The sequence below is a fragment of the Rhipicephalus sanguineus genome, chromosome 6 (genome assembly GCF_013339695.2).
Source record: "Rhipicephalus sanguineus isolate Rsan-2018 chromosome 6, BIME_Rsan_1.4, whole genome shotgun sequence".
Classification (NCBI taxonomy): domain Eukaryota; kingdom Metazoa; phylum Arthropoda; class Arachnida; order Ixodida; family Ixodidae; genus Rhipicephalus; species Rhipicephalus sanguineus.
The window spans coordinates 162,788,241-162,814,117 of NC_051181.1; the positions used below are offsets into that span (position 1 = coordinate 162,788,241).

The 25,877-nt window shown below is 46.3% G+C and overlaps 1 protein-coding gene and 1 long non-coding RNA gene across 2 annotated transcripts in view; both read right to left on the bottom strand.

The window, feature by feature from the left end:
- The window catches only part of LOC119397681 (uncharacterized), a 57,649-nt gene that overhangs the window by 22,443 nt on the left and 9,329 nt on the right, over positions 1–25,877 (bottom strand). Inside the window, exons 3-7 of the mRNA XM_049416659.1 lie at positions 21,930–22,025; positions 21,767–21,840; positions 20,167–20,314; positions 16,675–16,743; positions 16,460–16,562 (exon numbers count right to left, since the gene is read on the bottom strand). Coding sequence (XP_049272616.1) covers positions 16,460–16,562; positions 16,675–16,743; positions 20,167–20,314; positions 21,767–21,840; positions 21,930–22,025 — 490 coding nt within the window. The remainder of the gene's footprint in view (positions 1–16,459; positions 16,563–16,674; positions 16,744–20,166; positions 20,315–21,766; positions 21,841–21,929; positions 22,026–25,877) is intronic.
- Positions 7,605–10,900, bottom strand: LOC125759056 (uncharacterized). The gene is made up of 3 exons (XR_007416661.1): positions 10,856–10,900; positions 9,032–9,106; positions 7,605–7,623 (listed from the first exon to the last, which is right to left on the bottom strand). It is a non-coding gene; the product is annotated as an uncharacterized LOC125759056 (long non-coding RNA).

Sequence of the window (25,877 nt, forward strand, 5' to 3'; positions counted from 1 at the left end):
TGCCGCCGAAATACCAGCGTGGTACGACCGAACGTACCAGAAATCCCACCACATCAAGCAGCGACGCCGGACTTTCAAGTAGACAGGCTTCATTCCGCCATTGACTCGCAACCGGCGAAGGCCGAACCGAAGCAAGAGCCCACGACGGAACACCGCCTCCCTGTTGCCCACGGTGAACCAAGACTCGCAAAAGGTGAGCTGTGTAGATAGCGTCTCCATCCTCTAATAGTCGCTCAGATTCCCGAGACCTCTACTATCAGTCCACTATAGACCGTCTCACCAAAGAAACCAGGACCTCAAGCGACAAATGTCCTTAATACTCGAGCGTTTAAATGCACTGAACATGTCAAATCTGCGCAACCCACTACGTGCCAAGAACCAGTAGAAATCCGTGACTCTCTTCACACCGACTCAGGCGATCATTCAGAGATACATCATTCCCAGAGGACTGCCCACCCAGAAAAAGCTACTCTAGAAAGCACGAGCGATGTGTCAGACACATCAGCTCAAGCTCTTGGGGAGCTATTAACAAAGTAGAACAGAGAATGGATCACGGCTTCGCACAAATCGCGGAACGATTTGCTCGTCTGGAACAGGTCATCACAGACCTAACAACTAAGTTGCTCGCCCCCGCCCCCTCCAGTACCTCCACCCGTCCCATCATGACTTCTCCACCCCTCGATAAGCACTCATTCCCTCAACCATTAAGGATTTGGCAATGGAATTGTAGAGGCCTACAACGTAAAGAGACAACTTATTTCTCCATCTACAGCAGGCAACGCCCGTGCCAGATGTCATCGCCATACAGGAACCAAAAGCAATGTAATTTAACTGATATCAAGCTATACAGCCGCAAACCTCCCCCACCCCATGGTCCCACTTATGTTCATCGTAACATTGCACATGTCACCCAGGACTTGTCAGATCTATATTCCGACTGCGTCTTCCTTGAACTCCTGCCGCGCAATGTACGGTCTCCCACTTTTATTTTTTAAATATCTACAGCCACCCCCGTGACAAACCAGCAGAACTCTTGCACGTGCTCGCGCGCGCGCCCTCTATCGCAGGCAACGTGCCAATAGTCATAGTCGGTGATTTTAATGCCTCACACGTTGATTGGGGATACAGGGCCTCCTCCGTCAAAGGAAGACAACTCTACAACTTTATCCAACAGCACAGGCTATCCCTCGCGACGGACACCACGCAAGCTACTCGCGTAGGAAACAGTGTTAGTAGGGACACTTGCCCAGACTTGACACTAGTTAAGAACATCATAAGCTACAATGGCAGAACACTGGCCTCACCCTAGGCAGTGATCATTATATAATTGACGTCACACTTCACGCAGGTAATCTCAGACCCCGGTACTAGCTCAAGGCTGTTGTAGATTGGGATAAATTCAGAAAAATCCGCGCACTGAAACAGACTACCTCAATTTCAGACTATGAGGAATGGGTCGGGCAGCTACAAAAATATATGGAATTAGCGACTAAACAAGCCCCAGCTGAGCACGCAAACGAGCCGGTCGATAGCCGCTTGCTACACTTATGGGAAGCTTACCAGAGTATGGAGAGACGATGACTTAGACAAAAGCACAACCGCACATTGCGGCGTCGTATGTCTGCCACTCTCGACCTCATCACAGAACATACCGCTAATCTTGTGTCTCAACAATGGACGCAGTTATGCAATAGGCTCGATGGAAGCCTTCACTTTAAGAAAACGTGGTCCTTCCTACGTCATCTATTAGAACCATCAAAAGCGAAGACGGAAACTAGCATGGTGGTGGTGGTGGTGGTGGTGGTGGGGTGGTGATGTTGCAGCAGGCGGGGTTAGCCTGGCCTGCATGGCCGGCAATTGTTCCGCCTGAGCATCTCCTGAATTGTAGGGGTACGTCACCAAGTGCTGAACAGCCCAGTGTCTCGCAGGAAAACCAACAAAATTCGTTGCACGCTCCTCCTCGTTGCTGCGGGCCCTTCAGGAAAAATGACGTCTTCAAATGTCCGGTGCCTATGACAACCTTTTTGCAAGGTGCGGACCATCGCTGTTCTTTCCACATCAAACTGCGGGCAAAGCCAAATAAAATGTTCAATGTCCCCGATGTCACCGCAGAAGGCACAAAACGGGGAAGCGTATCGCCCAGTCTTGAATGACCAAGCCGGGGTGTATGCGGAGCCGGTTCTTATGCGGTACAACAGCGTCGCTTGTTCACGAGAAAGTCCGGTGATTACACATGCTTGGTGTGGAAACTTGTAGATCGCAAACTTATCACACGACTGGTTCACCTAACGAAGCAACGAGGTCAGGACATAGTACAAACCCTAATTCAAACATACTTTCCGCGGCACGCGACCGAATCCATGTCGGATATGGAGGCCTTCCCAACCGAGAATTAGACCGCCCCATAACGGAGGCAGAGGTGTGCGCAGCGTTACATCAGCTGCGCACCACCTCAGCGCCCGGCCCTGATCGCGTCACTAACAAATCCTTACGCAATCTGGACGCAGACTCAATTAATGTCCTAACTGAGTATTTTAACCAGCACTGGAACCAAGGCACATTGCCTCCCCATGGAAACATGCAAAGGTTACATTCATCACAAAACCAGGCAAACCGCTCGACCTAGCTAATTTGCGCCCAATATCCCTCACTTCGTGTGCAGGCAAACTCATGGAGCACGTAATCCTCAATCGTCTAAACAGATTCATGGAGGAAAATCGCCTCTTCCCTCCTACCATGTTTGGATTCAGGGCAGGCCTTTCCACCCAAGATGTAATGCTCCAACTCAAAGGAGGTACTAAATCGCGACTTCCCCCATCTTACAAAAGCACTATTGACACTCGACTTGACTAAAGCATTCGACAATGTACGACACGCAGCTATTCTCCAAAATCTCAGTCAGCTAAACGTGGGTTCGCGCACTTATCAATATGTTACAGCCTTTTTATCGAACAGAACCGTGGAGATTCATCTAGGATCGGTTAAATCCCCGACCTTCACCCTCGGCAGTAGGGGCACTCCTCAAGGGGCCGTCCTCTCTCCTTTCCTTTTTAATATAACTCTAATCCCCCTCGCGCAAAAATTATCGACCATACCGGCCCTACAACACTCACTGTACGCCGATGACATCACGCTTTGGACCACCACGGGCAACTGTGGCATAATCGAATATACTCTCCAACGAGCAACAAAACGGTACAAGAACACGCGCGGAGCATCGGCCTCAGCTGCTCAGCTCCTAAATCAGAACTTCTTCTCATTCGCCCCAAAGACCCTTTTCCTCCGCCAATATCAGTATATCTGGATGATCAACTCATCCCTCAGGTAAACCATCAGAGTTCTAGGCCTCCACATTTCCAATAACGGCTCCAATTCCATAGCTATAGGTGCGATACTGAGGTCGGTGCAGAATATATCCGCCCTCATAAAGAGATTTCTAATCGTCACAGAGGCATGCGAGAAGCAGACACGCGCCGCCTTGTACAAGCATTCTGCCTCTGTAAAATGACTTATTCCCTCCCTTATCTGCACCTTTCATCTCTCGAGAGAGATCAAGTAGATCGCCTCATCCGCACAGCATATAAAACTGCTATGCACCTTCCTAAGAGTACCGCCACGAGCAAACTGCTCCAGTTGGGTGTGCATAACACGATTGATGAATTAGTCGAAGCACACCTCATTAGCCATTATACTCGTCTTTCCAGTCCGAAACAGGAAGGCTGCTCCTTCAGCGCCTCAAAATCAACCTCATAGGATGCCCACCCCCACGAATTCACCCCCGAAAGCGTTAGCGACAGTCTCTTCATCCCACCATTACCCAAAAATACCCATCCAACCCATAATCACGACCGGAGAATGGCCAGGGCTAGGTCGCTTCATAAGCGCTACGCATCTTCGACCCCGGTCGCCTATGTGGATGCCGCAGAATACTCCCATCGTCCTGCCTTCGCAGTGGCGGTCTCAGATAATGCCCACAAGCTACTCTGTTGCGCCACTTTCGACCGAGTCGCTCAACCAATCGAGGCGGAAGAAGCTGCGATCGCTTTAGCTATTGCTCACACCCAGGCGGAGTATATTTCTCCGACTCAAAAACGGCCATTCGTAACTTTGCTATGCGTCGAATTCATGCACCTGCCTACCGTATCCTACAATTCGTTCCTCCTCCTAAACGAATAATCACTATTTTGTGGGTTCCAGCGCATTGTGGACATCCCGGGAATACAGCCGCCATGAGCAAGCCCGAGCTCTCGTCAACCGGGCAGTGGACGGTCTGCCTTCCTTTCGCAGCGCGCGGGAATTCCTACTCACCTACCATGAAATTACTTTACATTACCGCAATTCCCGCATGATCTACCCACCAGCCCATAAATCGTTGTCCCAGGCTGAGCAAATCGTTTGGCGCCGACTCCAAACGGGCACTTTAATATCCCACTTCATCAATTCCCAAATTCATCAGGGTGACGCCTTACCCCATTGTCGTCTCTGCTCGAGTCCGCGAGCCGACTTTAATCACACATATCGCCATTGTCCAAACAAGCCAAATCCCCCTTTGAGGGGCTGAGCGACAGGAGCGATGGGAGGCTGCTTTGCGCAGCTCACGACCGGACGACCAACTCCGGATAGTGTGCTGGGCCATGGGGGTCGCCGAAGCGCAAGGACTTTCGGCCACCTAAAGCGGCCCGAGGGCCCATCGGCTACCTTTTCCCTGCACCCATCCCCCCCCTCACCTGACCCATTTCATGGCGTCAATAAAGTTGTATCCTCCTCCTGGATCAGATGCGCTTCTTACCACGAAGCTCCGCCACGTGCCGGAACCGCGCTTCATAGTCTGCTTACATTACACAGTACAGGGATCGCACAAGGATCACAACGGGAGAGAGCGATCGCGTTTCACGAAGCGCGCTGACGTAACTTCTTTCCCCCGTGCCATCCCTCCCTGTGTAGCTTCCAGCGCGCTCGGAGGCAAACAATTTCTTTTTTCACAAAGCAACTTCAGAATCATTGTTCTTGGTCTAAAACCTGCGCCTAAAGTAAGTTTCACTAAAATCGGAATTGACCAGGTCCCCCTGCTCGTTCTTATCTAGACTCGCCTAGGTATTGATGATGAGTGTTCGAACTCAACGCAGAGTACCTTTTGCAAGTTCTACTTCAGCTACCACATTATGCCTGTGTTCGACAGGCATGTCTGTTATCCGTATGTGAAATATTAGTGTGCGATAAATGTTTTCAGTACGCATATTGATGTGTGCAAAGGAATAACGCTATGGATATTTCATGTTTTCTACCTTGATGGGCTTAGAGTACACTGTCGCATTATGCAGGAGTAAATGCAACGCCGGGTTCAGTAAGTTCAACAGGATGAGATAAAAATCGATTTATTATGGTCAATGAAGTGCTGAAAAAGGTCAATCCTGTCAGCTTCCGATGGTCGAGCTGCGATGCTTATTGCTGCTCTGCTCTCATATAGAGATGTTTTTGCTTGCATACGTATCCTTTATACAATATAGAAGCTAATCTCAGGGAAGCCCCGTTTTTTTTTTGGTCTGGGAGGCCGAGCCCGTCTCCGAGGACTTTTAATAACAGTTACGGCTCTTTGCCAGGGCCATTGCGACAGCCACAGGTTTCTGGAAGGAATAAACCTTTCACCTAAAGTAGAACTGGGCTCTCACCGGGTTACTGTTACGATAGTAATCGTTTATTCATCATCATCATTAACTTAACTTCACACAGCTAGCATGGGCCAACATTTCCAGTGAATAGGTTAGTCTTTCCGACTTTCATTACGGCGCTGATGGCGACTCTGCGTTACTTCGGACATACGCTTTTATCTTAGCTCCCCGTATTGATGTAAAAATAAAATCCAAAGAGGTTGCCTCTTTCACCGTAGTTGTCCACGTTTCCTATCATACCGAAAATCTTGGTATGTTTTGACGTTTTGTACGTGAACACACACCGAAAGCCGTAGGTGTTTTCTCGAGCATTCTCTTGGTACGCTGGGCATTGCCGGACCACATTACCTAACCCGCAAATGCGGGGCCCTATAGAATGCCGCTTCATCGTGGCGCCTGCTGTAGCACGTGCGCAATTTCTTGTGACACTTATGCCGCCTGAATACATCTGTATGCCATTCTGGCCAAAAGGGCAACATTCATTTTGTAATTATTTTGAAGACATTATTTGAGCCTCAGTGTGTTCACATGTTTTCCGTGACTTAAGCAGTGAACTGCGCATTGGAATGTTTGGACCTGAACATAAATGCATATGGCGCATCAGCATGCAGATATCCTCAAATCAGTCGTTTGGTTTAGCTGTTGCTTTCTTTTGTCGCTGCACGATGACGCCAACCACTGGATGAATGTAACTGGTGTCTGAAAGATAAGGTCAAAAGAGTCATTAGTATACGTGCCAGATTCAGTGTGCGTACACACAACCAGACATAACGAAACGTTTCGGGCTCAGCCCTGGTTAACCTCCCTGCCTTTCTTTCATCCTTATTCTCAGTTTTGTTAGGCTGTACCATAGTTGAAAACGTACTTATTGCAGCATTTGTAGACATAAAATTTACGTAACGAACACGTTATATGCCAAAACATTGCGTAACAAGAGAGAGCATTGTTACAGAAGGCAACGGTTTTACGTACGGTATCATGAAGGCTACATATTAAACGATGGATGCATGACACCTACCGGATTGTTACGACAAGATAATTGGAAAGTGCATAATATGTGCAGATATGCAGTAAAGTACAGTTTACAATCCTTACATTGTCGATCTACAAAGCGCTGCCTGAAGATACCAAAGGCTAGTAAAACTCCGCGGAGTTCCTGCGACTAAATTGCTTCCTTGGAATGCGGTATTGCTTATATCAGCTCTCTTACACTTTCGGCGGCATTATCAGTCACCGTAAGCATACAGACATCCGATGAGATCACTGCGCAACGGGTGAAGTAACACGGCACCAGAAGGCTGGATTGCGGCCTTTACACTGTTTTCATATTGTCCGCAGCAACAACATGTTCGCCTATGCTCAGACATCATTCCTTGTATGCCTTCTATTTCAGTAAGCGAAATATGGGTCGTATCTTGTCTAATTATATTGGAATTGAATAATGCTACAACTGAAATCTCGCGTTAACAATTTTCACCTTGTTAGCTATGAAGTAGCCAAGTGCCATTCTCAGTCAAGTTCCGTGGTTGATTGAAAGCTATTATATATCAGTGTATAAATTTTGTCATCTTAAATGTTTCCAGTTTAGTGCCACCGGTTAGAGCACGCATACAAAGAAAATGGCGCACGAACTGCGCTGCTCTGTGCTCATGCTTGAAACGCATCGCTGGACACTGGACACCGTCTGCGCTGCGTCAGACACACTGCGCTCCTGTAATGTTGTGCGTGGGTCTTGCTACTTCCATACGTACTTGTAAGGGTGTTTCTACTATGAAAAGACCGTAAAATGTCATGTACCTTGCAACACATACAATGTATAGGCACGGATTTTCGTATTAATTACTAAAACCAGCAGACTCACCCACAGCATGAGAAGTCCTAACAAAAACATCGATCCGCTTCTATAGCCGAATTTTTCTACAATGTATCCGGCAATGGAGGTGTCACTGTAGCACTGAAATTGTGAAAGTGTGTTTAGTATTTAGATTGGCGTTGGAGAAGGAACTATTGGCGACCAGCTGCTAACAAAGCCAGGACAAATGAAAAGCACGGTTACGTACATCTATCTAAATTGAAAAGCACGATTGGCACCATGCTTTACCTATAATCAGTTTCATCCGTACTATACCTGTTCAATTTAATCGTCAGTACCTAGACGGCGCTTACTGAATGACAGTGGCCTCGGCTAAAGTTACACTGAAAAGGCTAATTAACAAAATATTGTTAATTAAATGTTTGTCATCAACTTGAGGGGAGTTTACATAAAAATCACACCATCTCCCGCTAAAGGGGACCATAAGGCGATGCGAAGCAGCGTTTCGGCATGTAGAGCCCGCGTTTCAGGGGGGAGTGGAGAGGGGAGGGAGAGGGGGAAGAGGAGAGGGAAAGGGAGAGGGGTGGTAGAGAGGGGAGGAGGAAAATGGAGAGGGGAAGTTTAGAGGGTGAGGGAGAAAGGGGAGTGGGGGAGCGGGAAAGGGGAGAGGGCGAGGGGAGTGGAAAGGGCTTGCGCATGCGCAGTAAGGGTGGTCACGCCGCACACCACCACCACCACCACCACCACCACCGCCACCACCACCGGACTGAACTCCGCTATAAGATGCTTCACATCTAAAATTGTTGGACGTCACAATTTATGGTTGTCGCAAATCATTCGCACATCGCTCAGAAGCTCAGAGCTCAACGACCAGCTCTGGGCCGTCCGGCCGGCTGAAGATGCCGCCCGAGTTCAGGGACTCAGCGCCGCCATCTGAGGCCACCAAGACCACTGCCGGCCAGTGTCAATAAAGTTTATTCTCTCACTCTCTCTCTCTCGCGAAATTAAAAGAGAACATGAAAATTACGCGCAAAGGTGTAGAATAAGTAGGGCGATCGCTAGTGCAAGGCAGATGGCTTGCCGCTTTCCACGACACGACACTGCCGCGACGCCCCTTCACTGAAATTTGGTCACCATCACGCGGCCTTCCAGTCTGACGTAGCAGAGCAGCCGCCTTTTATGCGCTCCTGGCGTTCCAAGGGGCCTTGCGATTCGGTGACAAATATCTAGACATACATGAGACTTTTGGAATGTCAAGGAAATGATTATGCCATAAATCGGGACGCCCAGAACATTTCTATACGTACAACTGGCCTCAAGTTAATAACAAGTAGGTTAATTAACAAGCTTTGGTAATTACTCTTTTCATCATAATTTCAGCAGCGGCAAAGTATTTCCGTCTCGACAAAGCGTTCGTTTGTGAAGACGACAGGTGCCCTACTTCATAGTATATTTATTTTAAAAACTTGTATTACTCCCAAAAAGATACCCCGTGTATTAAATCACATTCGATAGTACAAAGCAGCATAGCTGCTAAGAGGGAACTCACCCGAACACCAAACTTGTAAATACAACAGTGGAAATGAACGATGTCGTCTTTATATCGTCTGAGTATCCTCTTGCCCTGCGTGAGACACATAGACCATGCAATGACTTACGGAGCACTGAACGCCGTAAAGGATCTTATGTAAAACTACAGCGCGACTGAGACGAGGCACGAAGAAACACAAAGCACATCACAACCTCTGAGTAACAAGTGGTTTAATTTGCAGCAAGACCCGCCTGTTTATGTGCAAATGTATGCGACATTGCATCATAATTTAACAAAGCCGAACTGGTCACACGTGGTGGAGCTCTATCCAGATACAACAAACGAGTGTGAACACATCACGCTAAATAACAAAAACAAAAATAAAAACGAAGAACAACAAGACATGGTCACCGAAATTCGATACCATAATACCAAATTTCTTAAAGCTGACGATTGAAGCATAGTCGGTACACGCGCACGCACACGCACGCACGCTCGCTAGCTCGTTCGCTAGCTCACTCACTCACTCACTCACTCACTCACTCACTCACTCACTCACTCACTCACTCACTCACTCACTCACTCACTCACTCACTCACTCACTCACTCACTCACTCCCACTCACTCACTCACTCACTCACTCACTCACTCACGCGTCCAATTCATGAAACATCATCGCGTGAAGTTTTGATGATTCATCAATATAGTCTGAGGCTCTAATGTCACTTCGTGTAAGCGCCTAATGACATCGTAGTTTTCGTAATCACGCTCACTTTCATTGCAGCAAGGTTAAATTGCAAAAAAAATAATAGCATAACATTTATTTCGATATTTACCGCTGTGCTCTACTTAAACCCTACGTAAAGCCTAGTAATAAATATCCAAATAATTTATTTCCAGTTTCAACCTTCGTTTAAGATGTCGTACAACTTCTTAGCTGTACATATTGTAATTAAAGCGATAATTTTCGGATGTGTTCTGTTCGGTATGCGCCTTTATTCGCAGTGTCCAGCTCTTTTTGTAGTTTGCGCAAGAAAGTTGATCATGTTTAACCAACTAGCCCATTGTCAGGTTTTTCTCAAATAATTTTCAAAGCTGGTTAATGAATTATTTAATATTTTTACCAAAGCGCTTTGGAAAATAGTTCTCCGAGGTGTTGAAGGTGAGCAATGCAAAGTTAAATGACGAGTAAGTATCTATATATATTTTTTTCGTTCGGCACGGGTTAGCTGAAAGACGCCTTATATCGGGCGGATATGCATGAATGTGCACGATTCACGGCGCCATGTTTCGTCGTGCTTTTTTCTGTGCCTTTTTGTATACTTCCACTACGTGCAAATTATGCATTTCAACCGACTAGCCATGTATCAGTGTTCTCACACAACCCCAGCCAGTAACGGCACACATACGGAACAATACATGTCGGCTCACCCTTCGCGAATTCTCTGTTCTTGGGATCGCGCAATGAAAAACGTCGAAAACATAACCGTCAGGCAAACGTTATGAGGATCTCGCTAAGAAAATCTGCACTTAAAGACTAAAGCAAAGATTTAAAGCAACCCAAGATAGTTCTTACAACGTGTGTAACGTTTTAGTAGGAAATGCTGTTTCTGTTCAACGCGCAAGGAAACTTGAACCAAGTGACGCTCTTGTCTCCTTCCTCCGTCAGTTGCCTAAGCTATATTGCGCTCTGAATAAAACTATCCAAACCACACTATTCAACCCACCATTTTTCATCCTGCCTTCTTCCTACCAAATATAACTAGAGACTGTACGCTACAGTTGCATCTTACAAGCTGAATATCCGCAAAGTTATTCAATGTAAGGTCTAAACAAACTTACACTGCATGTTTCAATGAATGGCAATAACCACAAACGAATTGCCCGCCATGCCGGCCCCCGTGAACACTTGGAGAGGTATACCATCCACATAGCCCTAAAGAAAATCAGAAACTGAGCATCGTTGTCTGCAGCGACAAATGCAGTTCAATTCAATACATCCTGCTACTAATCTACTAACATCACAAGGCTACTGTGACAACGCTTGTTTAAAGAAAGGTAGTGAAAAAGATCAATATTCAGCATTCCCTACGTTCAATATAAGATTTTGCCGAGGAGGAATCCAAACGTTAGGCAGGAGAAAATTATTTTGCTGCTCTGAGTATGAGCGGTAGGCGGGCGCCACCCACGGCCGGAGCTCAGCTCCAAGCGAACAGGAACTACTAGAGGGAGAACGGGCGTCGACGAGTACCTCCACCACTTGACCGCAGATCGAACGCTTTTATTAGGGTGGAAACCTTGGTGCCTCATCATGCGTGAAAATGACCGTCGGCGGCGCCCGCGTCTACACGAACGATGTGAACAGTCACCTGATCAGAGACACGTCATGATGACGTCACATATCACGTCATGATGCCATAGCGCAAAAATTTGTGACGTCATCACACGAGATCGTCGCTTGGTGAAGATATGATTATTAAAGGGCCTTGATTTAGTGCTTCATTTTTGGCAATATCTTTGTATCATACTTTATTTCCCTTACCATCTTTTCTCAGCAGAAAGAAGGTAGCTAATCGCTCTCTAAAACCTCGCCAATGACTTCCCTGTCTCAAACATTCATTCCCCTTCTGTCCTTCTTTCCTTTCTAGCTATATATAAACATTGTATGCTTACGCTTCTATCGGATGAATGGCTGGCCCTAGTATAATGTAAGCGAACGCGGTCACAAATTGGCCTAAAAAGGCGCAGAAACGCATCCATCTGTAATAGAAGCAAGGAGCATGAAATAATTATTAAGAACAACAACAACGAGAGAGCAGCAGCAGCAGCAGCAGCAGCATGTTTCGCGCTGTCTTGAGTGCAAGTCATATTCTCTCATATCAATCACTCATTTCGCCATTCTATGTTACATTCACTCATGCCAGAAAAAGAGGAAGCGGGTGCCATTTGCAGACACCTATAAATGTGAAGTGAGCAGCAAATAACAGGGAGAGAAGCAGCATTATCCTTGAAGCTCTCGTTCATATGAGGAAAGGGTGTTATCAGTTGATTCAATGATAATTAGATATTGCGCTGACTAGACACATATTGCTGAAAAACAATAAAATTCTTTTAACGAAGCACATAAATATGCTCACCTTTAATTGGCATAAGATACCAAGGACAAGCGCCGCCAGAGTATAGCTCGCAAACTGAACCATGAAAATGACACCAAGCTCAGTGGTGTTGATGCCGAACTGAAAGGAACGGTGTTTCAATAAATTTCTCTACCTCTGTAAAAAAAAAAAAAGAGAGAAATGGTTTCGGCAATAGCTTACACTCAACTCTGAAGTAGTGTTACCTGTCTGAGGTGAGCTCCAACGTAGGTTCATTAAATCCCATGATGATCAGCTTAGCATCACAGTAACCATGTCGATTGCGAACACAGGGTCTATGAGTAGCCTGAACAAATTCTTCCGGTTTTCCGAAGACTCGGAAATTGGAACGATGCTGCATCTCTGAAACGTACAAAAAATTACAGCACCTTATCAGGTGAACTATTAAAATTACGGGGTTCCCTGTTTTCGATGGAGAGCGGGAAGAGCTGACTTCGATTAATTTTGTTTCACATAGTTTCAAACCTGCTTACAATCGCAATGAGAATGGTACGTATCAAAAGAGTTTTATTGAATGAGCAACGCTGTAAGTTGATGATCAGCTGCGTGGGTGATTGCCGGAATCGGGCTTCAATACGCACCGTATCTGTTTACAAATACATCAACAAACAGTTTGTGTCCACAGCATCAGTACATGCAAATTAATGCGGGATTATTAATGTTTCTACACTTGTGTTTGCAGGAAGTAACAGTTATATTACGTAGTGTGCTCATAAAAGTTAAAGGTACGTTTTTTATTGTTATTTCTTTATTCTTTGTTATTTATGTATTTTTATCACAATATACATACGTATACATCAGACAGGAGGTGCAATGCAGTTAATACATCAATGAGAAGATATGAGAAGAAGAATGTAGCTTCCATAATATGACTTAATCATGAGGGACAAACGCAGTAGAAACAAAGAGTCGGAATCGCTGCCTACGATACGCAAAAATTAAAAGTGTGATAAGTTAGCTACTAAGTTCTTGAAGGGCGCCCGGGTGTCGTACACTTGTACACGAGTAAGGCACTTTGTTTTAATCCAAAACAGTTTTCATAATAAATAAATTTCATTGACTTTTTGTCCTAACGAGAGGTACGCTCACTTTGAGTGGATGGTTGTGGTGCTAGAATATAAATGCAGCTCGTTGTATACCAACAGAGAGAGGAGAGAGTAGGGTGGCAAAAAATTTGCTGAGACAGTCATTAGGAAGTATCTGCCCATTTTTGCTAATAAAGCAGAACGTGGCAGATGTCACTTTATTTTAAGAAAACAGTTTCAATGACACTTACAAAAAAGACAAGACAATCGTTACATGCCATGGCAGACTTCAATGAAGCGCAGGAGCTTGCATGCGACCGTACCTTTAGATATCTGTGTGATAATTTCTCTCCTGAGGTCTAATGACGTACTCACGTTAAACATGTAACCACCGGCAGACCTTGCCGAGCTTGCCGCCATACGTGACGGATATGCCGCGTTGCTTCCCTGTCTTAACATGATAAGTGTTCTCAGCTGATCATTCGGACTCGACGCAAGCTATCCACGATATACGTAGAGTGTATCGCTCTACATCACTCTTGGATAGCATTCACCATATTTCTGCCTCCGCAACTGTACGGATGCGTGTTCAGTGGCTACTTCGGGACGCTGTGCCGGACCTTGTCAAACCTCATTTGGCAACCCCCCCACAAGTTATACCGCACCCGCTACCGCATTTTTCTGAAGACGCTCACGGACAGATGCTCCGGCGAAAAAAAAAAAAAAAAGCCTCCACACGAGCTCTTATATATCCGCGTGGGTCAGACTTCCCTGTGGTTTAACCCGCCGAGAGGATGTTACGTTCTGGAGGATTCGCGTCGCGCTTACCCCATCTGTGACCAATCTCTGGGCGCAACATTACCGCGGCCTATATGGTACATCGTGCCTACTTTTTTACCGAGCCAATCCGCGATTTGAATGCCACACACGTGTTGTGGACTTGCACAGGCCGACAATGAAGCCGCCTTCGCCACCTTCGTGCAACGGGCCTCAGGCCTAGCCGACTACCCGACCTTCGCCGTTGCACTCGAGGAATTCGCCACCGTTCACCATTAGACTTTATACACGAAGCAAATTAGCATGTGTATTTTTGATGCCACCAACTATGCCTATGCAGTGGACAGGCTTTCAAAAAAAAAATCTTACAAGGCCTTAACAAAGTTGACCTATCTTAATAGAAACTTGCCAGATGCAACTAACGAATGTAAATGAGCGGAATACAAATCACTAATAAGATATCTGCTTGAGTATGCGTTGGTGGTGTGGTCATCACATTATTGCAAAGATATAGACTTGTTGGAGAAATATTAAGACAAAGAAGTCACTATTGCTAACCCTATTGCTAATAAGCTATTGCTAAAACCTTTGGCTCATAGACGTACTTGTGACCGCATTGTCCTGCATAACATTGCTCGAGTGAAAATATTCATCGATGAACCTATTAAATGCGAAGCATTTCGTAGCGAAACCAAAGCACTTTGAGCGTTTTTTTCTATCTATCTTTGAGCGTTTTTTTCTATCTATCTATCTATCTATCTATCTATCTATCTATCTATTCGCCTACATCTGGGTGCTTCCGTGATCGCCTCCTTAACTTGGTTAGACCAAAATTGGCATGGGAAGGTAAGAGGATTTGACGAATATGACTGTGGAGGCATGACATGAATAACGTGAAAATCCTGTCGGGTACGTCGTCAAACCTCTATGCACGTGTTTCCTCTATGCACGTGTGGCACATACCCGTTTACCACGGGCCACCGTGTACGTGTATGCACCACAGGTGATTGACAGTTTATGTCTACACAGGAACGGCGAGAACAGACATTGGTACTTTAAGTGCGAGAGCGTTCAGAAAAACCGACATCGGGCAGCGTTGACCCGAAGAATGCAAAGCATAAAAATTAGGATCCTAGCAGGAATCGAACCCAAGCATTCTGCGTGGCAGTCAGGCATTCTACCACAGAGCCAAGCCAGGTCTAGAAACTGCTTTGGAAAAACACCCCATGCAGGCGGAATATTGGTGCAACGTCAATTGTGGTTGTGGTGCTGGCTATCTAATTTTATAACAAGGCAATGAACACTACATATGTACTCCTACGATACAGGCGTCATGTCAGGTTAACGTCTGTGGTTCCAGTGTTGGCTCCGCTTTTATAGCGGTCTAATTAATAAACATTACATTTGTACTCCTATGATTCAGCAAGCTATATTCAAGCGTTGCTTAACCACGGAGGAATACGTTAACGAAAGTTATGTATGTTATTCACATTATCGCACCCTAATGTGCACTTCGGTTCGGTGATACTGACGTGTGTGCTCTAATGTGAGTGCTGACGTTACATCAGATCATAAGTTACCCTTTAAACGCCAGTGCTGCCGACGTGCCTGGTAAGCCCACGATGTGCACACAACTGCTACACTTACAAAAACACGTCGATCCACCTCGTAACGATTGACTAAAAGTGAAAAAAAAATGCAGCGTAGAACCACTCGCTGACTGCTTCACATGAAACCGATTCCCAGCAGGCGTGGGATCTGCTGAATTTTTGTTTTCAAAAGAACTTCTTCTCGGCCCACCAGAAGAAGTCATCACCTTAACTGTGTTCTTTCAATACATCAACTGATTGTCTTTGCTTCCCTTTTTTCCACGTGCTATTGGGATTCGGAATTGCTTTGAGAGATTCTTGCGAAAGGTAATGATGAATTGACGGAGCAGTTGGCTAATTATTTTCATTAATCAACTATGTCACCGTGATATTAGTTTTCTTATGTTTTTTTGTATTTTTGCATCTGATATGTATTGAATTGATTCAGACTATGATTGAGACTTAAAACATTACCAAGTGCGCAGCAGGCATTCCCCTTCAAGTGTTACAGAGAGTGTAACATGCCGCCAACTTTTCATTTAGGAAAAGAGGAAAGCAAGGAAGGTCAACGAGACGCCCGTCGTGTTTGCTAACCTTCCCTAGGGTAATATGATTATGGGATAAAAGCGAACAAAATAGAGCGATAGAAGGAAGCATCAGCAGTGCGAACGCATAGGACCACCTTCGTATCTGCAGATGTTTACTGAGACCAGTTGGTTTTATGAACTGGTGTAAGGCCACGTGTCGCTTTGTAAGCCTTAGTCACTTGGGGACACGATTCAAAGTTATTAGCCTCAGAACATGGTCCAGCTAGACTAACACTAATTAATTCAAAAGAGCGTCTGAAGGCTAACTTCGCAACGCTTACTCGTCTGTAAAAAATCAGAATTTTTGTCTCACCTTTTAAAGGTTTGTCTGGTATTCTTTGCGAGCGTGTTGTCCATGGAAGCGAAAAGCTTGCCAGTAAGGCGAGTACGAAGAAGGGCAGAGGATAAGCCCAGGCCTAAAGACCAAAGAGAGAAACGCCTCTTGGTTATAAGTTCAGGGTTAAGTTAGCCATGCTTGTTCTAAAGCTCAGGTAAGAACTTAGCCACGGTTGAGGCATCTTTACTTACGTCAATCAGCAGTCCACTAATGCCACACCCGATCATACTTCCTGAGCCCCATAAGAATTCCACTGTAGACTGAAAAGAGGGAACGTGTTCAAGGTTTATTCATGTTCACATGTATCAACATATTGAAACAAAGGTGGATCAGTAACTTTGTTGTTTTAGTCAGCAATAGTTCAGAAATCATGCCGCGGTCAAATGACAGGGCGGATGGTTAACTGTGAACCATAGATAGTTTTATCAATGTTCATCAATAGGCTACGTATACTACAGTATACAGCTTATATAGACTTCGAAGTAAGTTTCTCTCAATTTTTTTCTTGTTGTGGAATATTCCTCGCCCAGCAGCAGCTTCGGTTGCAGTAGCTTCGTGACAGCGAAATTTTCATGCTCAGCACAATGTAGTACTTTGGACTTCCCAGTGCGGCGAGAATATTTGGGCGTATTAAAGTCAAAACTACAATGTTTCCTGGTTAAACACCGACATTGGGTTTTAAAGACTATTTGGCCAGGAAAAACACCTGTTCTTCTACATCGTCCCCTCCCTCGTTATGGTGTTTTTCTTAAATAACTCAAATATAGCTTTGAGACTAGTGTAGTGGATTGAACTAGTTGCTACATCACTTAAATTGAAGAAAAGAGCTTGAACTTGAAACTTGAAAAAAGAAGAAAACAAAATCACACCATCTCCCGCTAAAGGGGATCATGAGGCGATGCGAAGCAGCGTTTCGGCATGTAGAGCCCGCGTTTCAGAGGGGGAGTGGAGAGGGGGGAGAGAGGGAAAGGGGAAGGGGATGGGAAATGGGAAGTGGAGAGGGAGAGGGAAGAGGGGAGGGAGAGGAGGTGTGTGGAGAGGGCTTGCGCATGCGCAGTAAGGGCGGTCACGCCGCACACCACCACCACCACCACCACCGGTTTGAACTCCGCTATAAGATGCTTCACATCTAAAAATGACTTTTGCGAAAGCTGAGAGATACATCATGTTTGTCTCCCCTTGTTATGACCCTGAGTTTAAACGCTGGTTTTTTCAGACTGAACTTTGGCGGATTTGATCGCAAAAAACTCACAGGGTCCCTTATGCATTCACCTATGACGACTCGAAGGCGAAAGCCATCTTCCTTTTCTTCTCAGTCCGTGTATTAATCCAGCCCCGCCACCCTCCGAAAGCTTTCTGCACCTAACGCGGTGTTGCACTGCCTTCGTGATCAATCCGCCTTTGACCACGCTATGATGTCATGTAATGACGTCATCATGTGACGTTACGTCTCTTGACGTGACAGTGACGTCATAATGACGTCACAAGTTTTAGTCACCTGAGAGGTCATGATGACGACGTGTGGTCACGTGATCACGTGATGATGAATTTTTGCATCACTCGTCTCGTCCCCGGCGCCGCGGGACGTGGATGGTCAGTTTTCGCGTTTGATGAGGCATCTGAGGCTTTCGCAACGCCTCCTCTATTTTTTTCAAACAATAGAGGAGGCGCTGGCTTTCTCGTTAATAAATAAATAATGTAATTGGCGTCTCAATAATAACACTAGAAATAATAATAGTAATAAAGATGGGAGAGAACCTAAAGGCGAAACAACGCGCCAACCTCAAAAAAAAAAAAAGGAATACGGTAAGCTTGCAGAAGTCACATTGCGTAAGCTACGCGCTATGCTGTAGTCGGGTGCAACTTCTGAAGGCACCCGCGCTTCCTCCTGCAAGGTGGCCGAATATGAGCTTTCACCAATGGGCAGGCATTCTAGAATGGCGTCATGAGTGGGACTATTTCGTTAGCCGCGCAAGAAATCGGCGGTGGTGCTTCGGTCATCCGGGCGGGTGCTTGTTGAGCTCTATCTGACTATAGCTTCGTTGGATCAGCCAAATGAAAGATGTGTTAATGACCAAAACAGAGAATATGCATCCTTCTACAGAGTCAGCTTCCTGCCTCTTTCTGGTGTTCTTTTAAATGTTCCTAAAAGGGGCAGAGTTTTGCCTATCTTTTCCTTGCGCCGCTAATTGCGGAGCGTAATCATGTGGTACGAAATGACGGCAACTATTGATCGCGCCGCCGAGTATTCAACTGTACGAACGTGACATCCACGTTCCGCTGCCCCAGATGTAGCCGAATGATGGCGCCACCGTACCAGCGCACGATCGCGATACGCCTGTACCAACGTTCTATATCCGGCTCCTGCGAGCTCGCGGAGTGACATTATCGCATAGCTTCAGAACAAAATGGTGGACCTACGCCAACTCTGCTCCCCTTGGGAGCATATACAAGGGCACTATCTCGATAGATGGATGGATGGATGGATGGATGGATGGATGGATGGGTGGATGGGTGGGTGGGTGGGTGGGTGGATGGATGGATGGATGGATGGATGGATGGATGGATGGATGGATGGATGGATGGATGGATGGACGGATGGATGGACGGATGGATGGATGGATGGATGGATGGATGGATGGATGGATGGATGGACGGACGGACGGACGGACGGACGGACGGATGGATGGATGGATGGATGGACGGACGGACGGACGGACGGACGGATGGATGGATGGATGGATGGATGGATGGATGCTGCCAGCATCCCTTTCTTAATGGGGCGATAACCTGCGAGCCAAAAAGCCTTACTTGCAATTCGGCCTGGTACCCTGCCTGACTGAAATGAATATCTCTCCCTGAAGAAAAAAGTTATCCATATAAATTCATAGGTTAATTTTCTGCGTTTTACGGTGCAGTAACTTTGGTTCGCATGCAATGTGGTTTTTCTACTCTCTATCCACTCTACCTACGCGACCAACCCTCCAGCCGCCTTTTACTGATCTTTGTCGCGGAAATTATTCGCATTTTCTGTACTGTCCGTAAAATCAAGGGCCTGGTGTAGGTTAGTGCCCAAACAAATACTAGGGTGGATATACTCGGTCATTTTCCTTGATCTCTCGTGCACAGAAAGTACGCGCATCCACTTTATAACTATACACGTTTTAAGGAAAGCCGACCTTGCTTCTAACGGTAAAGCACACCCCTCTGAAACATCATGAAATATTTCGCTTCTGGTTTCGTCTTTGCGCTTTAGGTAGTTCCTCTGAGCCGGTGTTTTTCGTCGCTGCTATCAAATAAATTTACTTCGCATCACTGTATTTGCGCTTAACGTTCTTTGTTGTCATATCTCTTTCCATGCCGGCCGCATACGTGCGGGTAAGCCTCCTAGTTCTTTTTCTTGAAGGGTGCGCCACATGGAGACCTAACTTAGCAACGTGTGCACATGCAAAGCTTCGAGACTGCGATGGACGCTTTAATGAAAGTACGTGAAGTCATGTTCGGTTCAGCTTGTTCATGCAAATGATCTCGAGTAGCAGGTTTCACATTTTTGATTTATCTACAAGTGTGGAGATTTAAAAAATGGACGCTTTTAAAATTGACCCGATTACAATGAAGCAGTTAGTTATGCCTAAATATTAAAATGCGCAAAAATAAACGAGCTTAAAAGAGACACCACCTACGATTATAAGACCAGTGTGGACAGGGAACTCCGCAGTGACAACTGTGTACGCCGAAACGACGTACACAGTAGAAAAGAAGCCACCAATGAGGGCCAGCACTAGACAGAGGCCAAGGAAGATGTCGCCGCCTGGTGACCAGTACATTAACCTGCAAGAGAAGTAAGACGAGTATTACGGTCCTTAGAAATTGAAAATGGCGAGTGCACACAATGCCTAAATCAGCAGCAAATTGTGTCAACATGATGAGCAGAAGCTAGTAAGCCCAGAGCCAATGACATGCGATGCGTCTCCGTGAGAGTGGCGCCTGTTTTGCGGAGCAAGGTTGCGAGATACAGGTATACGCAGCCACGTAAAGCACGCGCACTGGCGAAAACAAGTCACCTTATAAATATGTTGACCTTGGGCTCAGGCGCATCTAGTTCCTTCCAGTGCGGATCGATACAAATCTCCATCTTTTAGTAATCACTGAGATATTATTGTGTACGGCGGCCTAAATCCACAAAAATCACAAGGGGACACACACATTTTCCCATGTCGGATATTTTGCGTCTATAAATATAGGCTTTATTTTTAATTATATTAGAATTAAGATCATGCTTCGAAATAAAATTCAGAACAAAAAATGAGCATGGGCCTCGGCACCGAAAAAGGCCGGGACCTTTATCTAACAGCACCAAGCAGCTAATAGTAGAAACGTACGCTGGTGAAGTTAGTTTCTAAGTGCAACTCGAAAGCCCCTAGCATGTTTCTAATTAATATGCAATTTGCGTTAAACCGTCACATTAATATACTAGTACTTTCTAGTTAGAACGCATAAAGGTACTGCTTTTCTTTAACTTCAGCCTCGTTCCCAAATGTGTACACTTGTTAGAAATAGCTTCCCACGATTTACCCCCAGAAACATGCTTGTAAAGCTTGGTTACGTTCACCGGTAATTTAAAAAAAAAGATGCCATATCAGTCCAGCAATCGGATTCGTACTTCATTGTCAATAGTTTGCACCAAACCCTCGACATAAACAAATAACGGTAGATGAGCAGGGATTATTTATTAACTTCGCATTTTAAAGCCAAGCATAAAAAAACAGTTGCTGCACGTCAGAAGTAGCCCGTAATATTTCATAAAGATCGTGTACTACAATGCCTTTTGAAACGGAAAGAAGTCGCTTTCACTTTTCTACTTCGTTTCTGCTCTTTAAAAGGTCTCTTTCGAAAGGCTTTTCGGAAGCGGGGAACACTCGCAAGTATGCGTATATAGCGTGCACATAGGTCTGTACACGTTCACACTTCATGTAAGGACAAAATATATACAATGCTCACGGAAATCTGTATATCGCCGTGCCCTTAATAAGAAACATCTAATGAACATCAGCGTATTCGCACTTATTTTGCTGATCGAGCTGGTCACACACATTAGGATATATATATATATATATATATATATATATATATATATATATATATATATATATATATATATATATATATATATATATATATTTGCGCCACTTTTTTGCGGCGCATTTACTTAGTGGACAGAGATCAGATGTGCAAGTAACCGGCTGGCATGCGTGCGCAAAAGAAAAAAGGCGGAGCACTTACCCGAGCAGAATAGTAAATAGCAGAAAACCAATCTGCCCTGACAAATAGCACTTTCGCGGCGATGCAATAGCCATCTAGAAGTAAGATAACGTTCTTGTAAAAGCTAAACTTTTGTGGCGGGAAAAATCCTCCCGAAAGTCCGAAAAGATCGCATGATACTTACGAGGCGTTCATTTAGCACAGATCCTAGTAACATCGCAACTTTAGTGGCCGAGAAAAAGAATCCATATTTCCAGGCTTCCAAACCAGCGGCAGCAGCCTTAGCATGGGAAACAAACAATAAAAAATGTCGCAGAATGAGGTTTTGCAGTGTTTAGCATAAGTTATGCACATGATATAGCATAAGTAGGCGAAAGAAATGGACCTGGGCTGGCCCCGTAATGCCTGTCGTCCTGTCATTGTTTGACGCACCGGTTGAACAGACAACCGGTGGACAGTAAGAGCAACAAAATGGCTACCAAGGGATGAGAAACGCAGTCCAGGTTGGCAGAGAGTGACGAGATGAAGAAGGGATAAGGCGGAACCAGCTCGCAACGGGATCGTTGGGAGAGGCCTTCGTCCTGCATGCAGTGGACATAGGCTGAGAATGATGACCATGAAAACAAGAAGTTGAAGAAGAGAGGTCACATACACGAGTTACTTTCAACAAAGCCGGACGACAGGTTTATTATAGAAGCCGAAAAATTACACAGCCCCTCAAGGGTCCTTACGTGCACTGAATGCTAACGTATAGGGAACCCAAGCTCAAGTTTGCGGCGCGACGACAGCGCCGCGCCAGCCGCGCTGCAGCTCTGTCGGAAAGCTCTGAACCTTCGCGCGGCTGACTCAGCCACTTTCTCTGTAGCGGTAGCGCACGTGTGCACGCGTTCTTCCCTCGGTGCGGGTAACTGGGAGGCCGTCAGCTGGGTACGTTGAACCGAGAGGCTTGCTGTGCGAAGCTGCGCATTTCCACGATGGCAGAAGCGACCCCGCGGAAGCGCAAGCGTGGTCCAAAGTATTGCGGTTTAGTGGCCAGCCACAACAGTGCAGACAAGGCACAGGATTCACGTGTTAAACTGTATCGGTTCCCGGGCGTGTCGCACGAGAAATAAAGGCGGCAAGCGTGGATAGCTGACAGCGCTGTCTCGCCTTCTATTTTGGCTGTATGAGTTCATCGCTTTCGTTCGTTCCGACTACCTGAATCGGTAAGTAACGGGGCGCATGCACGCAGCGACTACAGTAATGATTACTCGCTGTCTTCTCGCATTGTTAAAGTCCAGTTACGGTTGTAGGTGAAGCAACTTTGTGTTTGATTCCCCGTGCTCGTGAGACCTACCCGTCGTTGTTGAACGTTCATATTCGCGTTATACCGTTAGCGTTGCGCGGTTGGTTGAATTCAAGTGAACTCCGCACCTTGTCAGAAGTTCGGCGCCTGCATTTCACGCGTCGGGAAGGCTGCTTTATCACGCCGGAACGGACGTCTGTGCATTTTCAGCAAGCTTTGACATCGTTCTGCAGGTTTGCTTTGTTTTTGTCACTTTATTGGGGTGATATATATTTAAGCCGCTAAATATAACTGGCACTTAATACATGCTTTGCAATTGCAACCTTGAAGTAACCACCTTCTGACTTTGTGCGATTTTCTAGCTGCGTTCACGCAACAGGTTTTATACGCCTGTCAAATCGATATCATAAAAAGAGACTGCAAGCATGACGCGAGAGCCGAAAAAACGAGGCGAGCAGTTCATCTTGCTTCACAGTGGTTGAAGCTCAGCTAGCTGCCTCGCGTCTTAATCGGCGGGTGATTCTCCAGCGGCACGAAGGACTTGACTCTAACCTTCTCAGGAAGCAGTGCCATGGCCGTATAATCTTTTTTTCGCACGCCGCAAACATTTTTCGCAAACGTTTGTTCACGAAAGTACACGGCTGCTACTGTAAGCATGCCATATCAAAACAACAATCATATGATTCGTAGTCCACGCCGCAGAACATCGATAGCGTGTACGGCTTCATTTCGGAGTGCATGCGGACCATTATTCATCTTTAACATGACAGAATGAGACTTACCTCGAGGTATACGTCCTACACGGTGTAATCGCGACTTGGGAAATGCATTTCGCTTTGAGTCAGGCGTGGTTGTCGTCGATCGTCTGCTCTTCACCGTTAACGTGATTGACGAACCTTTTTCATTTTATCAAGTTCGCTTTTCGGAAGTGCCAGTCAAGCTTGAAAATCCTTTTTAAGCCGCACTGCAAGCGGTACATTGCGAGGCGCCGAAAGTGCACCGCGAGAGCTCTGCACGTGCACAGAAGCGAGCAGCAACGCGGTGGAGAGAAGGGAAAACGCACGCTGCTAACACCCCAGTTTCTGTTTTTCTGCCAGAGATGGCGCTGCCTGTCAAGAACAGCAGCATCGCTAAGCGTTGCTTGGGAAGCCTATAGCGCGGAGCACATCTGAGGCACCGAACACACTGGCTCGGCCGGCAAGGTTACAGCAGTTACAGCTTGTGTTGGCGTGTCGACTATATTCACCGTCTATGTCGCACAACATGGTCTCATGATGTCAACACACTTTGCAGTGACTGCACGCGCCTGCCTCAGCTAGAAGGATATATATTTGCGAGGTTCTTTTCGATTAAAGCTATTTCTTGGAAGTAACAGCACCTCGTCCTGTCTCGTATTTTTTTCCCTTGTGTGAATTCCGTGTGTTACAGTTTCATTATTGATTCGTTCCAACACGCCGATTGCACGCCTTGACGAGTTACCACTTTCTAATGTGACCTTGCAACTTAAGTTTCTTACTTGGTCACGTTCTCAAATTGGGACAAGTCAATTATTGGAGTAAGTCTGATTTCTCTCTTTATTATTATTTATGACTAAGGCATTACTACGGTAAGCGACGAGCACCTTCACCAATATCATATACTGCATCTGTAGACGCGCTAGGCGCTTGACTTAGTGAGGACTTTATGGGTGACCCGGAGACGGCGCATAAAGTTACTGTATATGCTACCTTTAGGTAGCATATACAGTGACTCTAACAGCGCACGCTACAGGGCGCCATCTCGCAGCTGATCGCAGCAGTGGAGTGGAACAAGAACACGTCTTGTGCCCCGCTCAACTTTCCTTCTCCCCCTTTAGGTAGCATATACAGTGACTCTAACAGCGCACGCTACAGGGCGCCATCTCGCAGCGGATCGCAGCAGTGGAGTGGAACACGTCTTGTGCCCCGCTCAACTTTCCTTCTCCCCCTTTAGGTAGCATATACAGTAACTCTAACAGCGCACGCTACAGGGCGCCATCTCGCAGCTGATCGCAGCAGTGGAGTGGAACACGTCTTGTGCCCCGCTCAACTTTCCTTCTCCCCCTTTAGGTAGCATATACAGTAACTCTAACAGCGCACGCTACAGGGCGCCATCTCGCAGCGGATCGCAGCAGTGGAGTGGAACACGTCTTGTGCCCCGCTCAACTTTCCTTCTCCCCCTTTAGGTAGCATATACAGTGACTCTAACAGCGCACGCTACAGGGCGCCATCTCGCAGCGGATCGCAGCAGTGGAGTGGAACACGTCTTGTGCCCCGCTCAACTTTCCTTCTCCCCCTTTAGGTAGCATATACAGTAACTCTAACAGCGCACGCTACAGGGCGCCATCTCGCAGCTGATCGCAGCAGTGGAGTGGAACACGTCTTGTGCCCCGCTCAACTTTCCTTCTCCCCCTTTAGGTAGCATATACAGTAACTCTAACAGCGCACGCTACAGGGCGCCATCTCGCAGCGGATCGCAGCAGTGGAGTGGAACACGTCTTGTGCCCCGCTCAACTTTCCTTCTCCCCCTTTAGGTAGCATATACAGTGACTCTAACAGCGCACGCTACAGGGCGCCATCTCGCAGCTGATCGCAGCAGTGGAGTGGAACACGTCTTGTGCCCCGCTCAACTTTCCTTCTCCCCCTTTAGGTAGCATATACAGTAACTCTAACAGCGCACGCTACAGGGCGCCATCTCGCAGCTGATCGCAGCAGTGGAGTGGAACACGTCTGTGCCCCGCTCAACTTTCCTTCTCCCCCTTTAGGTAGCATATACAGTAACTCTAACAGCGCACGCTACAGGGCGCCATCTCGCAGCGGATCGCAGCAG